A 19710-nucleotide genomic window follows, 5' to 3' on the forward strand; every position below is an offset into this window, starting at 1 on the left:
GTAAAACAAGATTTTGTGGTTTAATATCAACAATGACTATAATGAGCCAATAGCGTACTTAAAAGTAGTTTATGTTGATGGGTATTACATTTAGTCAGTATATTTAATATTCTCACTTTGATTAAGTTCCAATAACTTTTGGTTGAGCGGTATAAACTATTTAATGTACGTGAAATAAAAACACTGAATTCCTCCATATTTGTTTCCGACAATTCTTCTCACTTCGTAGCTAATTGAATGTTTAATACAGTGAAACCCCGCTTTTACACGTTTCAGGCGACTTAAAAAAAATAGTGTAAAATGCGGGAAAATGTAAAATGTGGCAAATAATGTTTTAAGTTGTGAAAGTTACGTATAGGATATCACTTTAGATGTATGTACATAATAGGCATCAAAAGACTTGTCAGTGACGTTTTTATTATCTAATAAAGGTCTGCTAGCTAATAAAAACTAGTGATGTAACTGGAGCTGATAACCGTCTGGGAAGTAGAAACATTTGACGTAGTTTCAAACATCACGATCGATGTTTTTGGAAAGCCTGCAGCCGTCATTCATTATTTAAATAATGAAATACTGCACTAGTTACGTATTTTTTTATGCTTAGCGTGATGCGTTTCGAGAATTTTTTCTCGTTGTCAAGTGCAAATATGTAAATAAGTCTTCTGTACGGTGTTTGAACACGTGTTATTCTGCACCTTTTTGAGGTTATCAGGTTATCAGTTATGTAGAAAACCACACACACTTGCAAACTATCACTCACATTGGTTGTTTGTGTAACATTGCAAAAAATACATACGTAAATACTGGACTTGACAACGAGAATAAATTCTCGAAACAGTTTTGCTCAGCACGAGTACAATACATAACCGGCGCTGCGTTTGCACTAAAATCATTTGAGCAACACAAAGTGAATGACAGTGTCAACTAGTGCTCTACATGGCCACTCACTAAATACGGTTTGACAAAGGTGTCACGACGATCACAACGATCTCGAAACTGCATTTGCGCAGTAGAGACAGTTTGTAAACGGTTGTGATCGGTCAGGATATCTTCATTCGAACGAACCTAGTTATATACTCCCATCAGCCAACACGCCACGTAGAGCTGGGCAGCTGCGGGAGATACGGCACGCCACTTTTACTTGTTTACCCGTTCAGATCTGCTGAATAGTGTGCCATGGTGTCAAGTAACTTAACCACCTAATATTTGTTAGCACTACTGGATCGCCAAAATTATGCCAGCATCATATTTTCTCCATAAATATGTTGACGGAAAATCAAGTGCAAATTAATATTGTGGGCGTAGGAAATTTGACAGGACCGATAAAAAAAATGTCGTTAACGGCGCGAACATGTTAATTCCGGGAACGTAAAAGCTGGGTTGTACTGTATGTCACTTGATTCCTCTCTGACAGTATACAATACAAATATATTTAATTTGAATGGACTGTGTCTATGATTGCCAGCTGTTAATGGAGATTAAACATTTCCATTACATCAGTTGTAAGCTCAAACACAAAGCTTTTTTATTTCAGTTACTTTTAATTATTGTAATAAAGCACAGTGAGGCTCTGGATAGTGTGAAGTCTATTTTCTTGGGGTCGCTATTTGTATGTCAGCAACTGGCACTGTGAAACTCTGCTTCGACAGAGAGGTTCAGTGCCACATTGTCATCGTGTCTTAAACTCCTCGTGGAATAGAAGACAAACATTGTGTGACTATGTTGAAATTAAGTTAATCTAAATATAATGAAATAAAAATATATAAATGTTCACCTGATGTTGCTCGGACGGGAAAGACATTGATGTTAGCATAAGCATTTCTAACATTACAGAGTGTGAGAATGTATTACAGCTCATTGGAAATTTTCCAAGGAAACTTACAACCTACAGAATTGAGCCAGGTAAAGGTCTCCTGAATTCCAGAAACAGTAAGTTAGTGCCAGAAGCCAAAAGCCTGGAAGTTACTGTTTTGAAATAAATTGCTGCTAAGAACAGGATGTATACAACCCGGGACAACTGGGAGATCTTGGAAAAACCTGGGAATGTTTTCATCCGTGAAAAAACCGGGAAAATCCTGGGAATTTTTTAGAATTCTGGGAATTTTTCGTTGTTTTAGTTTTCAATTAAGTTTTTGTAATTATTGACTGATAAGAATGGATACTCTAACAAAGGATATTACTGTACCCTGCTACTGCAGAATAATACTGCAACAATAAAATGTGAACGAGAAAACAAAATGAAAATAAACCATAAATTGCATTGTCAAAAACCACAATATTTGATTGGTGCATCTGAAGAAGGCTGAGACACACACACACACACACACACACACACACACACACACACACAGAGGTGTGCGCACAAGTGCCCTCGCACAAACAAACATCAGTGCTAACAATAGACACGTGTTTCATACACAGCACTAACCGAACGCCACAGGATACTTCCACACTAGACGTGACTCAGCATCAAGTATACAGTTCTTATAATCGCAGAGATCGGCTTACATTATTTAAATTTCGCACGACATTGTGTGAAGCCAGAGTTTTGATGGCTGCAGTTCACCATTGTTACTGGGGTACCAGAGTTTTAAATGGAACAGCTTCACGTAGCGTAGTACTGTAGCACAGTGATCGGCACAATAACTTGTCATTTTAGAAGGTTGTAGTGTCAGATCTCGTGAAATACTGTTAAATTTTTCTTCTTTCTAAATTTGGTCAGAAGACTTTCATTATTATTTTTATTCAGTTAAATGATTTAAATGTAATTTTTATACCGCATCTTTTTTGTCATATTGACCTTTTTATTTGCACTTATTTTTCTTCCTCTCGTTTCTTTTTTGTTTGGAACCCGCCTGCTTCAACTATAATCTACAGCCGAGTGTCGAGCAGGACTGCTCGTCGGTTGGTCGAGTGGCAGTTCGTGTAGCCAGTGTGAGGACAGTTTCGAGTTACCGACGAATGACAATGAGAAATTAAAGTTTGGTTTTATGCTGAAACTGAAATTTTTATATCTCGAGTTTGTTCGTAGTGGTTAGCTTTAATCACCACGAGCAAACTGATTGTAATTTCAGTTGTACCACTGATTGTTAACAGCTATTTTTTCGGATACATTGCACATCACGAGGTCGTGGTAAGGTTAGGACACGAGTTTAAATTCGGGGCCAGAATATGCGTCGTCTGCTGCAGTTCACTCACTGGTCATTTAAATCAGCTGTCGAGATAGCGTGTCGCATTTCTGTCGTACTTTGTGGCAACTGCTTCCGACATTACTTTCTGCTACACATTAACAGCATCTGTCAAGTGGCCCGCCACGTTTGTGTGTAACATATTACTAAATGATAGCCGGCAGCCGATGTGGCGAGTGACAGACGTCAGCTATCGAGTAATTGTAATTGGACTGTGGTTGTGGTGCAATAAAGGACACACAGCTGTGAGGTATCTTACCTACTGCTTTTACATCGGCAGCCGTGAGTGAGTCTGAATACTGATGAAGAAAGTTTGATTCGTGATTATTACCTACAATACAGATAATTAATATTGCGACATACTTGTATTCGTTGTAGACCGATAGTTGCTTTTCGTACTAGTTCGTATCGCAAAGTACGAGAATGTCGCAGAACAGTAAAATACCGATGCCAGGTGAAACAGCCGTAAACGTACGTAGCAGAGTGGAGTGCCAGTAGACTAATTGTTGACAATAAGTCTAGGTGTTTCAAAGCGGCCGAAGCTCTTGCATTTACTTTTTTTTTTTTCAGTCTGACGAAAGAATCTCCCAGCAGAGAAGGCGACCCCGAGCAGCCGAGCCCGGCAGGAGACGGAGACGGGGCCGGAGCCGAGACGGAGAAGGCACTACTGCCCGAGGAGCCACCCTACTTCCCTGAGCAGTGGTACGTAGCTCTGCAGGTCTTACTGCCGGCCTGTGACACTGTCAGAAGATTCGTGGTGTGCACTTTGCTAGTTGTCTTGTACGTTACCAAAATTAATTTCAAACAGTGGAAACTCCAGGTAGGAATATCAGTGTAGGAAAAGACGGATTAGTACTCACCGTAAAGAAGACACATCACGTTGCAAACGAGCAGAATTAAAAGACACTTACACGAAGCTTTCGGCTTCGGCCTTTATCGGTGAAAGAGAGAGACACGGCATTCGTATAAACGAGCGAGCGTATCTCGTGCACACGTGATCGCCGACTCTAGCGTCTCGGGCCGGAAGGCAACTCTCACGCGGGGTGTGAGCAGCAATCTGGAGGACACGGGCAAGGGGAAGGGATAGTAGTGTGCTGGTGGGAGGAGAGATGAATGCTGTCTGGTGGAGTGTGCAGGGACCAGATTGCCGACAGGTGCAGTGGGGAGGTGAGGCTAAAAGGAATAGAAAAACCCTGTTTATTTGCCGCCCTCTGCCAATGCATCTGCCCGTATTTCCCCACCCCTCTCCTTTTTTGCTCCTTTTTTTCCATACCCCCCCCCCCCCCCCCCCCCAACCTCCTAATGCTGCGCCTGTTGGCATTCTAGTCCCTGCTCACTTCACTAGACAGCGCCTGTGCCCCCCCCCCCCCCCCCCTCCTCCCCTCCAGACTGCTGCTTGCATCCCGCGTGATAACTGCCTTCTGCCTTCCGGCCCGCGATACTGGAGTCACATGTGCGTGAGGTGTACTTGCTTGTGTGTATGAATGGTGTCCTCTCTCTTTTACTGATGAAGACTGTGGCTGAAAGCTTTATGTAAGTGTATTTTAGTTGTACCTATCTCCAACTTAACATGTCTTCTTTACAGTAAGTAGCAATCTGTCATTTTCTGAGATTAGTTTCATTATTTTTGTCACAACATTCTCACTGGAAGTTTCTACTGGTTCCAACAGCAAAGAAATTCGTGAGTGACTACTTATTTTTCTATATTACATGTGTGAGTGCACTTTTGGGTCAATCCATACCAAGTGGTCCAGCACTGGTTGCTTAACCATCTCAGAATAAATTGATATATGCTGGGTGAATTCCATCATGTTTGGTGGACTCGGAAGAAAAAAAAATTTTTTTTTTTTTTTTATCGTTTAGAAACAGTAGTTATTTTTGTTTCAGGCTGCAAGCATTCTTTCACATTTACAAGCATCTGCAGTTTTTTAAATTATTCGGTAATGGCTTGCCCCAGACCTTTCAAATAAGAAGCATTTAGTTCATCACACACTGGAATAGCTGTATGTATTTCTTAATATATTTGTAATGGCTCAAAGTTAATGATTGCTAATAAAAAAACTGAAATATTGAGCATTATTTTTCCAAAGAAGGAGTAATTTCTTAATGTTAATATTTTTTGTGCTGTTACACTACAAAGTATAGTTATTTAGAGTATGAATGGTGAGAAGCTTACACTTCAAAAAAATACACTTTTTAAAAAAAATGCATTTTTGGATGTTTTCATTCTTTGACCTGCAATGTCTTTGTTAGGGGATTAGATAAAAATCTGAAAATTACACTTAATAGACCTTTATGATTTCAGAGTTCATTATAAATTTCAACTTTGAGATTCAAAGGAAATTCACGGAAAAAAATAAATTACCAATATGAGCGAAAATATCTGTACTAATGGCTGAAGTGTTTTACTGCTTTGTTTGTTAAACAGTAGAGAAATATCTTCACTCAGTTTGGCCATTAGGTTAAAAAGTTTGCCCAGTCACAGCTGTAAATTCCAGGGGAGACAGCTTCTTCAGCACATTTTTAACAGGCATTCAGACTTCAAGATTTCAAGTTTTTTAACCGAGGTCCTCGGTCCTGGGGGGGTGGTAAATGTAACATCTCTTTTTTGATGATCAATATTATCAACTTCGGCAATCCGTCACTGTTCGCCATAAACACAAGCTGCTGTGTGAAGTATCAGTGGTGCAGGTTTTCCACATTGATGTAGTTCACTGTCAGGTGATGTTGATACGAACTTCCACTTGCGCAAGTTGTGTGACTAACGTTCAAAACAATGAAAACTTTTGGCACCTCTTATCTACTGACAAGTGTCTAACCTTTCCTCTGAGACATTCACATAGAGTTCTTGTATTTCCTCACATTTTACAGAAACATCGGTAATCCCATTCACCTGTTCTTCTCAGAATTGTCTTGAGGTGCAAGATTCGATTCTCATAGGGTCGCTGCAGACTAGCTGTTGTGACAGTTTGCTTTGTTGTATCCCCGTCACCATTGTACGCATTCTTCCTGTGGCGTGATGCAAAAAAGTACCATTCTGCATCAAGTCCTTGGTCATCTTTGTGAAAGTTGATGTTAATCTTTTTTTTTAGTATTAGCTTGCAGCACCATGAGAGTAGATCAGTTTGTTTATGGAAGGGTGGTGCTGTTTCATTTGGTTAGTTAATTGTAGTTGAAAAGTGTGCACTGCTGTAGCACTGTGTTCAAGGTAGTAACTTCTGACACAAAGAAAAGTTGGCATGAACTAAGCATTTGTCAATTGCCCAGGTTTTCTCTTTTTTTTTCTTTCAGAAATTTACCCGAAATGATACATTTTCAGGTTTTCAAAGCTAGCCACCAACACTCGAAAAACTCTTCTCATGGTTTTGTAAATGTCACCTTTCTTATTCTGTCTAGTGTCAGCCATTGTTTGTGTTCTGTATTGGCAGGTATCAAATCACCTCTTCCTGATTCTTCAAACGTGTCAAGTAAAGCTTGTTTGCTTGGACAATCTTGACATTTTCCCATGATCATACTATTGTATCTGTCAATATTGCAAACCAGAACGTCCAAAAGGTCTTTGCAGTCAGCTCTAAGATTGGTCCCATCTGTCTTCAACTTTACATTCTGGTGATACAAACAAATGCAAACATTATGGATGCCAGGTGCCCCTCCAATAATACACCATATCAGTCTCAGCTTGCAGAATTCCAACTTTTTCATTTTACTGTCAATATTTTCTTTTTAGGATTCAGTGAATAGTTAATTTAAATTACACAGTATTAACCTATTTTGTTTCTGAATCTTTGTACCATTTTCTTTCACAGAAACACAATCTTTTTACCAGGCATCAAATAGCTGTTATTGTCATCTTCATAAAAACTAATAATCTTTCAATCGTGTTTTTATCTATGAAATTAGATGCGTTTTCTCTTTTGCTAACTGTCTTGTGAATTTAACCAAATGTTCTGACACATTAAATTCATCAATAACTTTTCTCGACTCTTAAGAATTTGGTAGTAAACTGATAATCTTAACTTTATCCTCTTTGTTTGAAATACAACATTTAGTTTTTAGCTTTTCAGTCAAATCATCATATTCGGTCGGAGAAGTTCTAGAAGTGTCATCTGGTTCAGTGCAACTTTTCTTTCGAAGTGAAACTTCAAAATTCTTTTCGACAGTAGTGTACCATTTTCTCAATTATGCATTCAGTGCAAAAGGTCTGTTTCCTTCACGTAGTTTTCTAATTTTAGTAGCAGGCGATAAACATAGGATTTCACAAGCTAAATCCACATTTTTTTAAATAGTTTCTGATGAGTCACGAAATTCCTTATCTGAGCTATCACGCTCTCTTTCTTTGTTAATGATGAATGTCTTAGAATAACATGCTGGACACAATGACCTTCCTGGTAAATTTTTAAAATAATGGTTAAACGTTATTTTTCTCAGACCTTTTGTTATGGGTGTCCTATGTTTTTTAAAAGAATCCAAGCAAGATGGCCAAAAAGGTGATAAAATATTTTTAAGCATTTAATTTCACAGTACTTGCAAGTTGAGTTAACCTCTGAGCCAACCCATTAGTAAAACAACACTTTTTCTTCTTTGCTGTAATCTTCAATTAAAGTAATGTTTTTAGGAAACAATCCATACACACTTTTATGACAAGATTCATTAATAAGAACCCCAATAGAAGACAGAGATTCCATTGTTAAACTGCACACTTCGAAAGCCCGTTGTTAACTCAGTATGAGTGAACAGATGTTGTTGGAAGGGGGAACACAACACACAGACTTGTATGGGCTTGTCTGTGAGCCTGTACAGACTTGCAGATACTATCTGCTAGCCCATTGGAACATTCTGCAGGGGATTGTTTCGACAATCAATCATTCATTACTGTTTTCTTGTGTGTTTAAATTAATTAATTGAAATAGTTTATTTCTTTAGTCTAGGTATTGAATGGAATAGGAAGAGACCCAAATAACTGGTAGAATGAGATATACCCTCTGCCATCAATCTCATGATGGTTTGTAGAGTATAGATGTAGATACCAAGAAACATATTTTTTACTCATATTTGTAATTTGTTTGTATTTCCTATTGATTCTCTAAGTTGAAATTTATACTGATGTTTGATACTATAAAGGTCTATTAATTGTGTATTTTTCAGATTTTTGTTTGGTCCTATAACAAAGATATCACAGGCCAAAGAAAGGAAACATTCAAAAAAAGTTTTTTAACATGGTCTATTTTTTTAAATGCAAGCTTCCCGTCATTGATACTATATAAAAAGTAACTATACTGTGCGGTGTAATAGCACCAAAAATAGTAAGGCTGAGAAATTACTCCTTTGGAATAATACTGTTCATCTTTTTATTTAATTTGTAACCAATAAATTTGAGCCATTAAAAATATATTAAGGAGTGCATTCATCTAGGTGATCACGGTTTCAGTTTATAGTGCAGTGCATGCTGGACTAAATTGTTCTTATTTGAAAGGTCTGGGGCAACTTGTTACTGAATGATTTTAAAAGAACTGTAGATGCTTGTAAATGCAAAAAACTGCTTGTGGCCTGAAACAAAAGTTCTGCTGTTTCTAAATGATAAACAATATAAAATTTGTAAAAAAAAAAATGTTTTGAGCTCATTAAACATTAGAGAATTCACCCAGCAAATATCAAATTTTTCTGAGATTGTTGAGCAACCAATTATTTTTTTTCCTGGACTACTTCTAGGTTTTCCATGTGTCGAAGTGAGAAAAAGTTTTATACAGTGAAATAGTCTTTTTTTCCTAAGGGGTAGTCAAGAATTTGCATTTGGAAAGTGATCCTCTCTACTCTAGACAAAAAATGATGATATCTGATATTCGCATTAATGTCACCTGTTTGGAATGCCGTGTACCTCCCGCCATTACAGGCCGTGCTGACGTCCTGTTCGGACTCGTGCCTGCACGTCGTCACGATCGGTGGTATTAGGAAAGACAGTCTCTCTCACTGACTACCGTTGCAGGCCGGGCAAGGTGTGCGCGCTGTGCAACCTGGGCGAGCGCAGCCAGCTGGGACAGGGGGACCTGCTGCAGCTGACGTACTCCCCCGAGGAGCTGGCCGCGCTGTTGAAGGAGCGGAGCGATGCCGGCGCCGAGGGCGGCCTGTCGCTGGCGGGCGACGCCGACTCCGTCATCGGCAGCAGCCCTAGCCGCGGGAACGGCCACGCTCCGGCATTTGGAGGCCTCGCGGTGACTGTGCGGCGCCAGAAGAGCATGGCCAAGTGCAAGTGAGTCTGCCGAGTCTTGTATTCCCAGAGTCTGGAGTGTATAGAAATGTTACTGCCAGTTTGTAGGGTAGTATTTGTATGGGAGTTGGGTGTTATTCCGAAACAGGTATTTCCCATTTATTTACGTAGATGCTTCGAGAGATACGGAAAGCAGAATAATGCGGTTCAGCAGAATGAGATTTCAGCTACGTGTCATCAGTTTCCCAGCTGAGGCACCACCGTTCCTTATACACTTTATCTGACGACGACAACAGCCCGTGTGCCACACGTGCAAAAATTTGAACTGACAGCAGCTAGCCACCGTTTTACAGCTTCGACAACAGCATCTCGGTCTAACAGAACTGTTCACTACACAGTTTGTCATTTGTCAGCTCAGTGTGACTGAAGTCGGAAGCTGCTAAATTGGTACTGATCAGTGGATGTAGTAGGTTAGCCCAGCCAAATCTGACAAGTTCCGTGCTTGCAAAAGTGGCACTGGCCCCAGCGATATCACATTACAATTGGAAGTTTGTCTTATTATCTGGTGTGGTGCTGAAAATTTGAACTAGTCATTGTAGTCCTGCAGTGTTCTGTGTTGACACTTCCCGTAGGCACAAAGACATCTGAAAGAAATGCCCCTGCGTGTCCCAGAAGATTGTGAACATTACTTTGCCAGCAGACGACTATCTTTAGAACTTTTTCCTTGTCGGATAAATAGCAGCTAACCAAACCACGGACACACTTTCAGATTGTAGCTCGTAGTGATGACAGCACGTCTCATCTCTGGTGACGATGTTCAGAATATAGCTCCTTCAACATTATATCGGGCTGGCAGGTCGTGACAAATTTTCATTTGACGAGTTCGTTGGCCTCTCGTAAGCATATGCAGGATTCATCTCGCACACAGTTTGCAGTAACTAAGGTTGCATAACATCTCGTTTGAGACATTACAGGTGACATTAAGCTGTGTATACAATTTTTCGGTCATCGTGGACGAGTTGGCCGAAATGGCAGCCATTCTTAGGGAGTGGGATCGACTGCAGTCTAGTTTATCGTGCATTTCCTTTTTGTCACTACTAGAACACTGTACCCTCTGTCCCGTGTTACTCGGGAGCGTTTGTTAAGCAGTGATGAATTCAATGACAAACCTCTGATTTTTATGCGCCTGGATGTCAAAAACTATTATGGAAGATTTCCTTGCTGATGCTGTCTATAGCTGGGCAACAAAACCAACAGGAAATTAACAGGAAGATTAAAAAATTAGTTCTACACAGGCATAATTTGGCTCTGGCACTCAGTCTTTACAAAAGTAGGAAATAACCCTTGTAGTAGCAGTAGTAGTAGTTGGAGTAGTAGGTGTTCAGTCTGAAGGGTGGTTTGATACAGCTCTCTATGCTAGTCTGTCCTGTGCAAATCTCTTCCTCTCTTCATAACCACTGTGACATGTTGCCATTTAAACATACATATTTGACATATGACCATTTAGACAGATATACTGTACTTTAGGCTCACTCTCCCTCTGTAATTAATCCCCTGCTCCACAAACATCCCTCATTTTAGTTGAGTTGTATGATAAAGCTCATTTTGCACTGATTCACTTGTGGATCTACGTCTAATGCCCTGCAGTATGGCATATAATGGTGAGTGTAGTCCACCCTGATAGGTGCGTGTGCCCCTCTCCCTCTCCCCCTCTCCCCCACCCCTCCCACCACACGCACAAGAACTCACACATTGTGGAACATGCTTGTTTTTCATTTCAAATAATAAAAATACTTTTGATTCATTAAATATACTTGCAATTTGTTTTTCAACTAGGCCGATATGTACTGGGGCTCATGAAACAAAAACCACCATATTTTTACAACTTCGTTAATCACTAAGGTACAGGAATCAGTATTGTAAATGGAATTACAGTGATTTTTTTCCCATCAGAACAGCTGATTTCTATTGGGGCAGATTCAGTGGTATAACTCCTTTATGGCTCGTACAAGAAATTACAAATGCATCAGATACATCGAAACTCTGAATTTTATGCCGTTGTTGCGGCTGTTTGAATGTTACACACGTATGGATGTTTATGCTACTCTCTGCAGAAACTGAGATTGCCAAGATGATTTATATTTGGGGTATACTCCACTCTTTGACAGATAGTTGAGAGGAGTAAACCTCTACATTATTTGAACTGCTGTTAATGAACTACATTGCTAAGAAACAACTAGACCATAAAAAGTGTGTCGTGATTCCAAGTTAGGAACTACTTCACAAAGCCTGTTTTTGTATTTATGTGAAGTTCCTTCCTGCTGTGTGAATATGTAGTGTGCAGATGTATTAATTGTTAAACACATTGTAATAGTTCTCAGAATTGGACAAAAGCTTTTGGATCCTTAAGAATTTGCTCGGTTTATGTTCACAGAAATCCTTGCCCCACCAATTCTGTCGAACCAGTGGACGAACTCAGTGTAGTCGGGTACCTTGACGAACCGGATGTGGCGTCCATCTTTGAAGCCTCGGGTGAGTGCTGTCTGACTTTTTTGTGTTAGTGTTGAGTATTTAGCATTCAAAATTATCTTTTTATTTCTCTCTCTCTCTCATTCTTTTCAATTACATTTAATATTGCACCTGCAATTCTCTTGTACAGTATTCTCACAGGTGAACAATTGCTGTCGTGCATTGTTAAGCTACTTCGTTTGTCACTCTGAAATAAAGGTGTACATTATAATTGTGTGCTGTGTATCAAACATTTGATCTCTTCCCTATGCAGCTACTTGAAAATTGATTACACTTCTCAATGAAGTAGCCGTGATAGCTGGTATTTTTCTGTCCACATTCACTTCGATGCATACAGAACCTGTACTACCATTTACTTTGCCATCATGTGTTGCTCAGACGTTACGTTTTATTGTTCTGATTTCCCTTGCCACAGTAGTTAACGTGAATATGTCCTTTTTGAGTTTACAGTAATTCTGAAAAATGTACAGACACAGTTTTATTGACAAATGTTCTCATTCGTCGGTAATCTCTTTTAGTCTCCAATGTCTTAACAGCCGTCGTATCACCGCTGTTGACTCCTTTCTTCTTAAATACGGATGTCCTGTGAGGGTCTATTGATAAAATTTTTTCGACGCATTCCCACAGGCCATTTTTACGTCCACCAAGCGTGCGCACTGTGGTCGCAAGGTGTGACACGCTCCGAGGACCTGGTGTTCCGCAACGTGGCGTCGGCCGTGGTGCAGGCGGCCAACCGCCGCTGTTCGCACTGCGGCCACTTCGGGGCGAGTGTCGTGTGCAGGGTCGCCAACTGCGGGCGGGCACTCCACTTCCCTTGCAGTGCCGCATCCGGTGCGTTCCAGGAGTGCAAGTCCGTCACAGTGGTCTGCAGCCTCCACTTGGATCAGGTCCCCTTACTCTGTAAGTCTGCTGCAGTACTCTTCTCCGGTACAAACTTATCGGTACTGACAATTTAAGTAGTCGAAGGGCAGTGTGTGCTATTACGTGTGTCGAAATCGCCCTTCCGACTGCCCGCAGTGTCCGGAGAGGGGGCGTGCGTGAGCTGCTTCGGGCTGGGCGACGTCGCGAACCTGGTGATGTGCACGGCGTGCGGACAGCACTGGCACGGCTTGTGCCTGTCGATGGCGCTGCTGCCCGGAGTGCGCGCTGGCTGGCAGTGCCTGGGGTGCCGTGTCTGTCAGGTGTGCCGGCAGCCGGGCGAGGAGGAGTCCAAGATGATCGTCTGCGAGTCCTGCGACAAGGGCTACCACCAGACCTGTCTGCGGCCCGTCGTTACTACCGTCCCCAAGTACGGTTGGAAGTGCAAGGTGCGTAAGTGCCCCGTAAATGACGGTGACCTGTCACTACGTCCTCACGTGTGGCGTCACTCGTTACGTGGGTGGGGTCGCCAGGGTTTTTGTTTTGTACTCTCCAGTTAAAGATATTGATCGTACGTTATCGTTACAGTGTATCGCCCAGTTCTTGTCAACAGTGGCTCGGACCGTCTTGTTTACTATACTGGTTTTGATCGAGTAGCGATGTTGACCCGTTAATGAAGGAGTACGGGTGGGGACGTACTAGATCTTTGTTGATCTGTTGTAAATTGGAAGTTCTGTTGAGAATCATGACAAAGTTGTTGTTCTTTTTTTACTGATCACATAATTTTAAAAATGGAAGATACGGTGGGAGACTGATTTCCAGCACGGCCTCGTGTCTACGTGCGTTGGAAGGTGACATTTGGAAGAACTGAACCTTGATCCTCCGTGGAAGATGCATTTTCTCCTGTACTTACCTACAAATATAGTTACACGACATTGCTTAGGGTGCTCAAACAGTATTCTAAAAGAAAAGTGTCTGGGGAAAATTTCACGATTTGTGTTTCTCGACAGTTGGACAGTAATAGATGAAAGAAAGGTTTGGACAGCCACAGGTTTTTGTGCAATACTAGGCAGTTGTGAGCCTGTGCTAGAGAAACAGTGTGAATCTAGTCACCAGATCGCTCGATCTCCGATACAGAGTATTAAGTGAAGGTTAAAGTGTGACAAAGTGCCAGATTACAAATACAAATAGCATAATCTTAGGATAATTATCTGTCAGATATCACTTCTTTCACCTCTGGTAGTTTTGTGGATGTGTAAAATTCCAATTTGCAGCACGTTTCGGAATCCCCGTTTCCCCGTTAAACTGTCAGCCCCCGTATAAATGACTCGATAAGTTTGTTCAGAGGTCGGTGGAAGGCAACAGCGTACTGTTTCCGACAGGTCTCTGCCTAGTAAAGCACTGTGGTGTCGAAAACAATCTTTGGATTGTTGATTGCTTTACTTTTAACATTAAAGTCACTCAAATGGTGTGGCAATTTATGTTTTCCCAGGAAAAATCAGGGAATTCTGCATTTTTACCATAGCATTAAAATTCATTTTTATTGAGTTTTATAAATTACAAGTTTTAAAATACTAAATATTTCAAAGTATGTTAATTACACGAATATTATTCCATATAAATTGTTGATGTTTAAAAACTGCAGTTAAACTATTCCTTTTGCCGCCCCCCCCCCCCCCCCCCCCCAACCCCGACCCCCGCCCCCAAGATTGAGTAGCCACCCTGCTCAGAGTATCGTCCATAATTAGGGGTGGGTGACCCGAAACACTCAAAAATATTACTCGATAAAGAGAACTGTGGACCTGGCCTCAGTGGCACGTGCGCCTAGGTACAGTGGCAGTGTGTGCCATTAGCTCACCGAAAGTGTATTCCCCGATCAGTGGGCAGCTCGGCCGTCAAGGTCTCTCGACACTTCTCGATCGAGTGAACGAGAAAATAGCAAAACTGTCAGCGGGGAAGCTTCGTCAGATGCCTGCAGAATTGCCCTCGCGAATGAAGAGAGGTCAGACACACGGTACTGTCGTTAGTAGAATTTGAGTACTTACTGAAAGGAGGAGAGCTACGTTTTTAGAAATAATTGTGGAAGAGTAAATTTTCTGTGCTAAGTTTTATTGTTTATTTGGCACTTGCAAAAATTTGTCCTGTGGGATTTGCAATTTTTTCTGCCTGTTACCTCAAGTAGGTACCGAGTCAATTGCTACTCTCACTCGTGTTTAACGTGTAACGTTTTGCTCCCCCGGCAGTGCTGCCGCGTGTGCTCGGACTGCGGGTCACGCACGCCGGGTGCCGGCCACTCGTCGCGCTGGCACGCCCACTACACGGTGTGCGACTCCTGCTACCAGCAGCGCAACAAAGGCTTCTGTTGCCCACTGTGCCGACGCGCATACCGCGCGGCAGCCTACCGTGGGATGGTGCCGTGCAGTCTCTGCAGAAAGTGAGCCACATTATTATTATTATTATTATTATCATCATCATCATCATCATCATCATCATGATTATCACCACCACCTTCGTCATCATCATTGTCCTCAGAAGAAGAAGAAGAAGAAGAAGAAGAAGAGTAGTCACATGCTTTGCACTACTTATATTGTAATTGTGATTCTCGAGTTTCTCCCGTTGTATTTGATAATCAAAATATCCACGGGTATGCTGCCGGTCTACAGTGTCCAATGGGCACAATATTTCGGCGATCATACATGTCGCCATCATTAGGTGAACTGACGGACTGAGCTCCTGTGAACGTGTCGGCACGGAGATCCGTACGCTATGGTTGCTCAGAGGGATCTGGGTTTGGTCGCGGCGGCAGCTGATTTAAATACCCTCCGCCTGCGGCGTGCTCACTCCGCCGTCCGCGCCCTGGGCCATGGTCGCGCCGTGGAATAGATTGCGACGGCGTCTGAGGTGACGTCGGTGTGATGGCTCTGTCCGCCGTGGTCGTCACAACTATACGTTTGCTCGATTTACTCTTAATTAACCCAATTGCTGGTTCCCAAGCCTTGCTAAGATTATAGTCGCAGTCACGGCTTATGAGGTTGTCATTGGTGCGAATTTCGATGGCCTCTCTGACAACACTGTCCCAGTATCTCGACGTCTGTACCAGAATCCCCGTGCGTTCATACTCCATAGCGTGATTTTCCGACAAACAATGTTCAGCGACTGCCGACTTGCTTGGATACATCAGTCGAGTGTGCCTCTGGTGTTCACGGCATCGTCTGACCAATATACGACTTGCCACATTGACACAGAATCTGGTACACGCCGGCCTTCATCAAACCGAGGTCATCTTTGATGCTCCACACCAGTGCACGAGTTTTATTCGGAGGACAAAACACAGTTCCGACCCGGTGTTTCGTCAAAATGCGGGCGATTTTCCTCGAGAGTGCGCCTGTATATGGAATAAACGCAATGCCTACCTCATCCCTCGTGATTTGATTATATTGTTATTAATTAAAAAGAAATAACTCTCCAAAAGTTTAAACACTTTACAATTATGGCTCTGAGTCGAGTCGTCCAATAATTATACTACTCTTATTGTCACGATCTCTATTGTGGACCAGTCGTGAGCACTTCTGATTGGGATCTGGTGGTGTTCCTCAGATTTCACGTGTCTCTATATTCGTAAAGTGGCTCGTTCCTCTAAGTCGGCAGTGGATCTAGTTTAACTGTAGCGAAATAGCCGTCTCTGAGCTGTGCCAATATCGAGGACGTGGAACGTCTCATTCCACGAATGACACATTACACCTCAGTGTGACAACTTTTTCGTTAAAATTTTTTAAATAGAACCTATTCTTCTTGTTTGTAAGTCAGATTCCCATCTTGTCAGATAATTTTACTTTTGTTGTGAAGTATCCTCGAGTGCCACTGGGGTTATACTTTGCCGAACTCCGTCATTTTCTGCCAGTATAGTTGTGCCGAAAAGAGCACGACATCTTCTAGAAAGCGGAACTGTGGGGAAATGTGCAGAGGGTAGTCTTCACAATCGGAGGTAAAATTAATACGAGGTTTCTACTCTCTACATCTTTTGTGTGTTTGCGATTGTTATTTTTAAAGGGAGTGTCGGCAAGAGATCGCTCTCTCTTCGCAGGTAACTGCTCCTCACTAGTTAAAGTCATACAACAATCTTTATTCGATAGAACTGCAGCGGTAATGGCTGAAACCTGTTATCACCTGTTATTACCTGTTATTGGCTAATGCTCATCAGTTTGTCATAAGAGTTACTTGATAATCCAATTTTGTTCTGAATTTTTAATTTTGCCTACATATAAAAGTATCCACCCAGTTTATTCGTGCCATTTTACGTAAAGAACTGACACATTTTTTCATTCGCCCAGCACAGATGGGGGTGCAGATGGGACTGTGACACACACAAAATATTGTCACGTAGAAGAAGGTGTAAGTAGATGAATGACGAACACTAACTTCACTTAACAAAAGTGTATTCAGCACTTGCACATACAAGAGCGCAGAGCGAACTGCCTCCGGCCAGAACACATTCGGTATATATACAGTTACAGAACATTCCAGTACAATGATTCTTGACATTTGTGGATACTTCCAGTATGTACTCGAACCGAATGTAGAAATTAAAATCTTACAGTTCAGGTGAGTTTTGAACTCACGACCCTCCGTGCAACAGTTTAGTATCATAACCACTACACCACGGTGAATGTGCTACTCAGCTTCTTCTCCCTCTTTAAGAGAACAGCGTCTCGGTGTTACGTCCTGGTCCGGGAACGAGTCATCGGTCCTGCGTACTCCGACTCCCGATGACTGATGCTTGCCCTGGCAGTGATCTTAGAACTTCTTTTGCCTCTACGCTCTTTGTCACCTTTCCGCCTGTTGCCTGTCGCTGGGGCTTCGGATTTACCCTGAGTGGCAGGATCCTTGTAGGGCTTCATTCAAAGGACGTAGACCTTACCTCTGATCTTTCGTCGTCTCGCGTCGGGGTCGAAATCTTCGACATCGTAAGTAACATCAGACAACTGTGTTACACCTTATAAGGTCCAAAGTAGCACCTGAGGAGCTTCTCTGAGAGACAACCTTCTGAAGATGAGTGAAGATTCAGACGAGGTCACCAGGCCGGTAGACAACAGGGCAGTGGCTCGCGTCATACCTTCGGCAATCGTTTTCTTGAGCCTGCAGCGTGCAGAGTCGAGCTAACTGAAGAGCCTGGCCAATGTAGTCGTCGTCCACGTCATCGGGATGTAACGGAAACACAGTGTCCGTCGTCGTAGTCGCCTCACGCCCGTGCACCGGGAAAAATGGCGTACATCCTGTGGTGTCTTGTTTGGCAGTGTTGTAGGCAAATGTCATGAAAGATAGCACCTTATCCCAGTTGTTCTGCTCAACATTGACGAACATTGATAGCATGCCGGCCAAGGTCTTATTAAGGCATTCAGTAAGCCCGTTAGTTTGCTGATGGTAGGCATTCGTCATGTGATGAGCACTGTTGCACTGACGGCTTATCTCTGTGACAAGATTCGATTGAAAAACTTTCCCTCGATTCGTAATTAATGACCTTGGGGCACCGAGTTTTAATACAATGTCTTCCACAATGAATTTGGCTACCTCGGATGCTTCGGCTGTTTTCACGGCTTTTGTAATGGCATAGTGTGTCAGATAATCAGTGCAAACAACAGTCCATCTATTGCCACTAGCAGACGTTGGAAATTGTGCGAAGAGGTTATTCCCAACACGCTGGAAAGGCGTTTCTGCTGGTGGAATTGGTATGAGTCGACCAAGTGTTTTCTGAGGAACTGCCTTTCTCCACTGGCACTCTCTACAGTGCGACACATAGTGACGGACACTCCTAAATAAACCTGGCCAGAAAAATCTCTCGCGGATCCTATCATGTATTTCTTAATAAATCCTAAATGTCTGGCCTCAGGTGTGTCATGGAATTTATGTAGAACATCTAAGTGCATGTGTTTAGGAATCACTGGTAGCCACCTCTTTCCAAACGGATCAAAGTTTTTCTTGCAAAGTAATCTACTAACTACCTTAAATTGTCCTTTCACTTCCTCTTGACTGATTTAAGACAAGCATAGTTTGAGATATCTTGGCGTCCTTCTTCTGCTCAGCAGAGATATCCTGGAGTGCAGCGAGACCGTCACTATCTTCATCACTGACTTGATGGTGTTGCACAGGGTTTCTTGAGAGACAGTTGGTATCGTGGTGTTTTCTTCCACTTTTGTACACTACGGTAATATCATATTCTTGAAGACGTAGTGCCCACCTGGCGAGTCGCCCTGCTGGGTCCTTAAGACCTGTCAACCAAACAAGTGAATGATGGTCTGTAACAACTGTGAATGGCCTTCCATAGAGGTACTGTCGAAATTTGCACACGGCCCAGATCACAGCTTGACATTCTCTTAGCTTGACATTCTCTTTCTGTAGTCGAGTAGTTTCTCTCGGCTTTTGTAAGTGTCGTAGAAGCATAGGCTGTAACCTTCTCTTTTCCATCCAAAATTTGCACCAGAACAGCCCCGATCCCATACCCACTGGCATCTGTGTGTAGTTCTGTAGGCGCTCTCTCATCATACAGACCAAGTACAGGGTCAGTCGTCAGAGCTTTTCGCAGCACATCGAAAGAGCACCACCCCAGATAAATTTAGCATTGACTTTTAACAACTCTTGGAGCGGCCAGGCTTTGATGCACAAGTCTTTAATAAAATGACAGTAATAAGAACATAATCCGAGGAAGCTTCTCAGATCTCTAATACTTTTAGGAATAGGAAATTCCATTATAGATCTCACCTTTTGTGGGTCTGGCCACACACCTTCGTTTGACACAAGTGTCCAAGTATTTTGATTTCTTTTGCTCCAAAGAGACACTTTCTTGGATTAAATTTCACACTTTCTTGGATTAAGTTTCAGTCCGCCTTGTTGGAGACGTTTAAGAACGGCCCTCAGTCTTTTTACTTGTTCATC

At 42.2% G+C, this 19710-nt stretch overlaps 1 protein-coding gene across 1 annotated transcript in view; it reads left to right on the plus strand.

The window, feature by feature from the left end:
- LOC124552384 (histone-lysine N-methyltransferase 2C-like) overlaps positions 1 to 19710 on the plus strand; it is a 434288-nt gene that overhangs the window by 24028 nt on the left and 390550 nt on the right. The window contains exons 4-9 of the mRNA XM_047126647.1: positions 3759 to 3890; positions 9172 to 9435; positions 11828 to 11925; positions 12550 to 12822; positions 12940 to 13229; positions 15024 to 15214. Of these exons, the coding sequence (XP_046982603.1) occupies positions 3759 to 3890; positions 9172 to 9435; positions 11828 to 11925; positions 12550 to 12822; positions 12940 to 13229; positions 15024 to 15214 (1248 nt within the window). The remainder of the gene's footprint in view (positions 1 to 3758; positions 3891 to 9171; positions 9436 to 11827; positions 11926 to 12549; positions 12823 to 12939; positions 13230 to 15023; positions 15215 to 19710) is intronic.

This window comes from Schistocerca americana, chromosome 10, assembly GCF_021461395.2.
Source record: "Schistocerca americana isolate TAMUIC-IGC-003095 chromosome 10, iqSchAmer2.1, whole genome shotgun sequence".
In the NCBI taxonomy this organism is placed as follows: domain Eukaryota; kingdom Metazoa; phylum Arthropoda; class Insecta; order Orthoptera; family Acrididae; genus Schistocerca; species Schistocerca americana.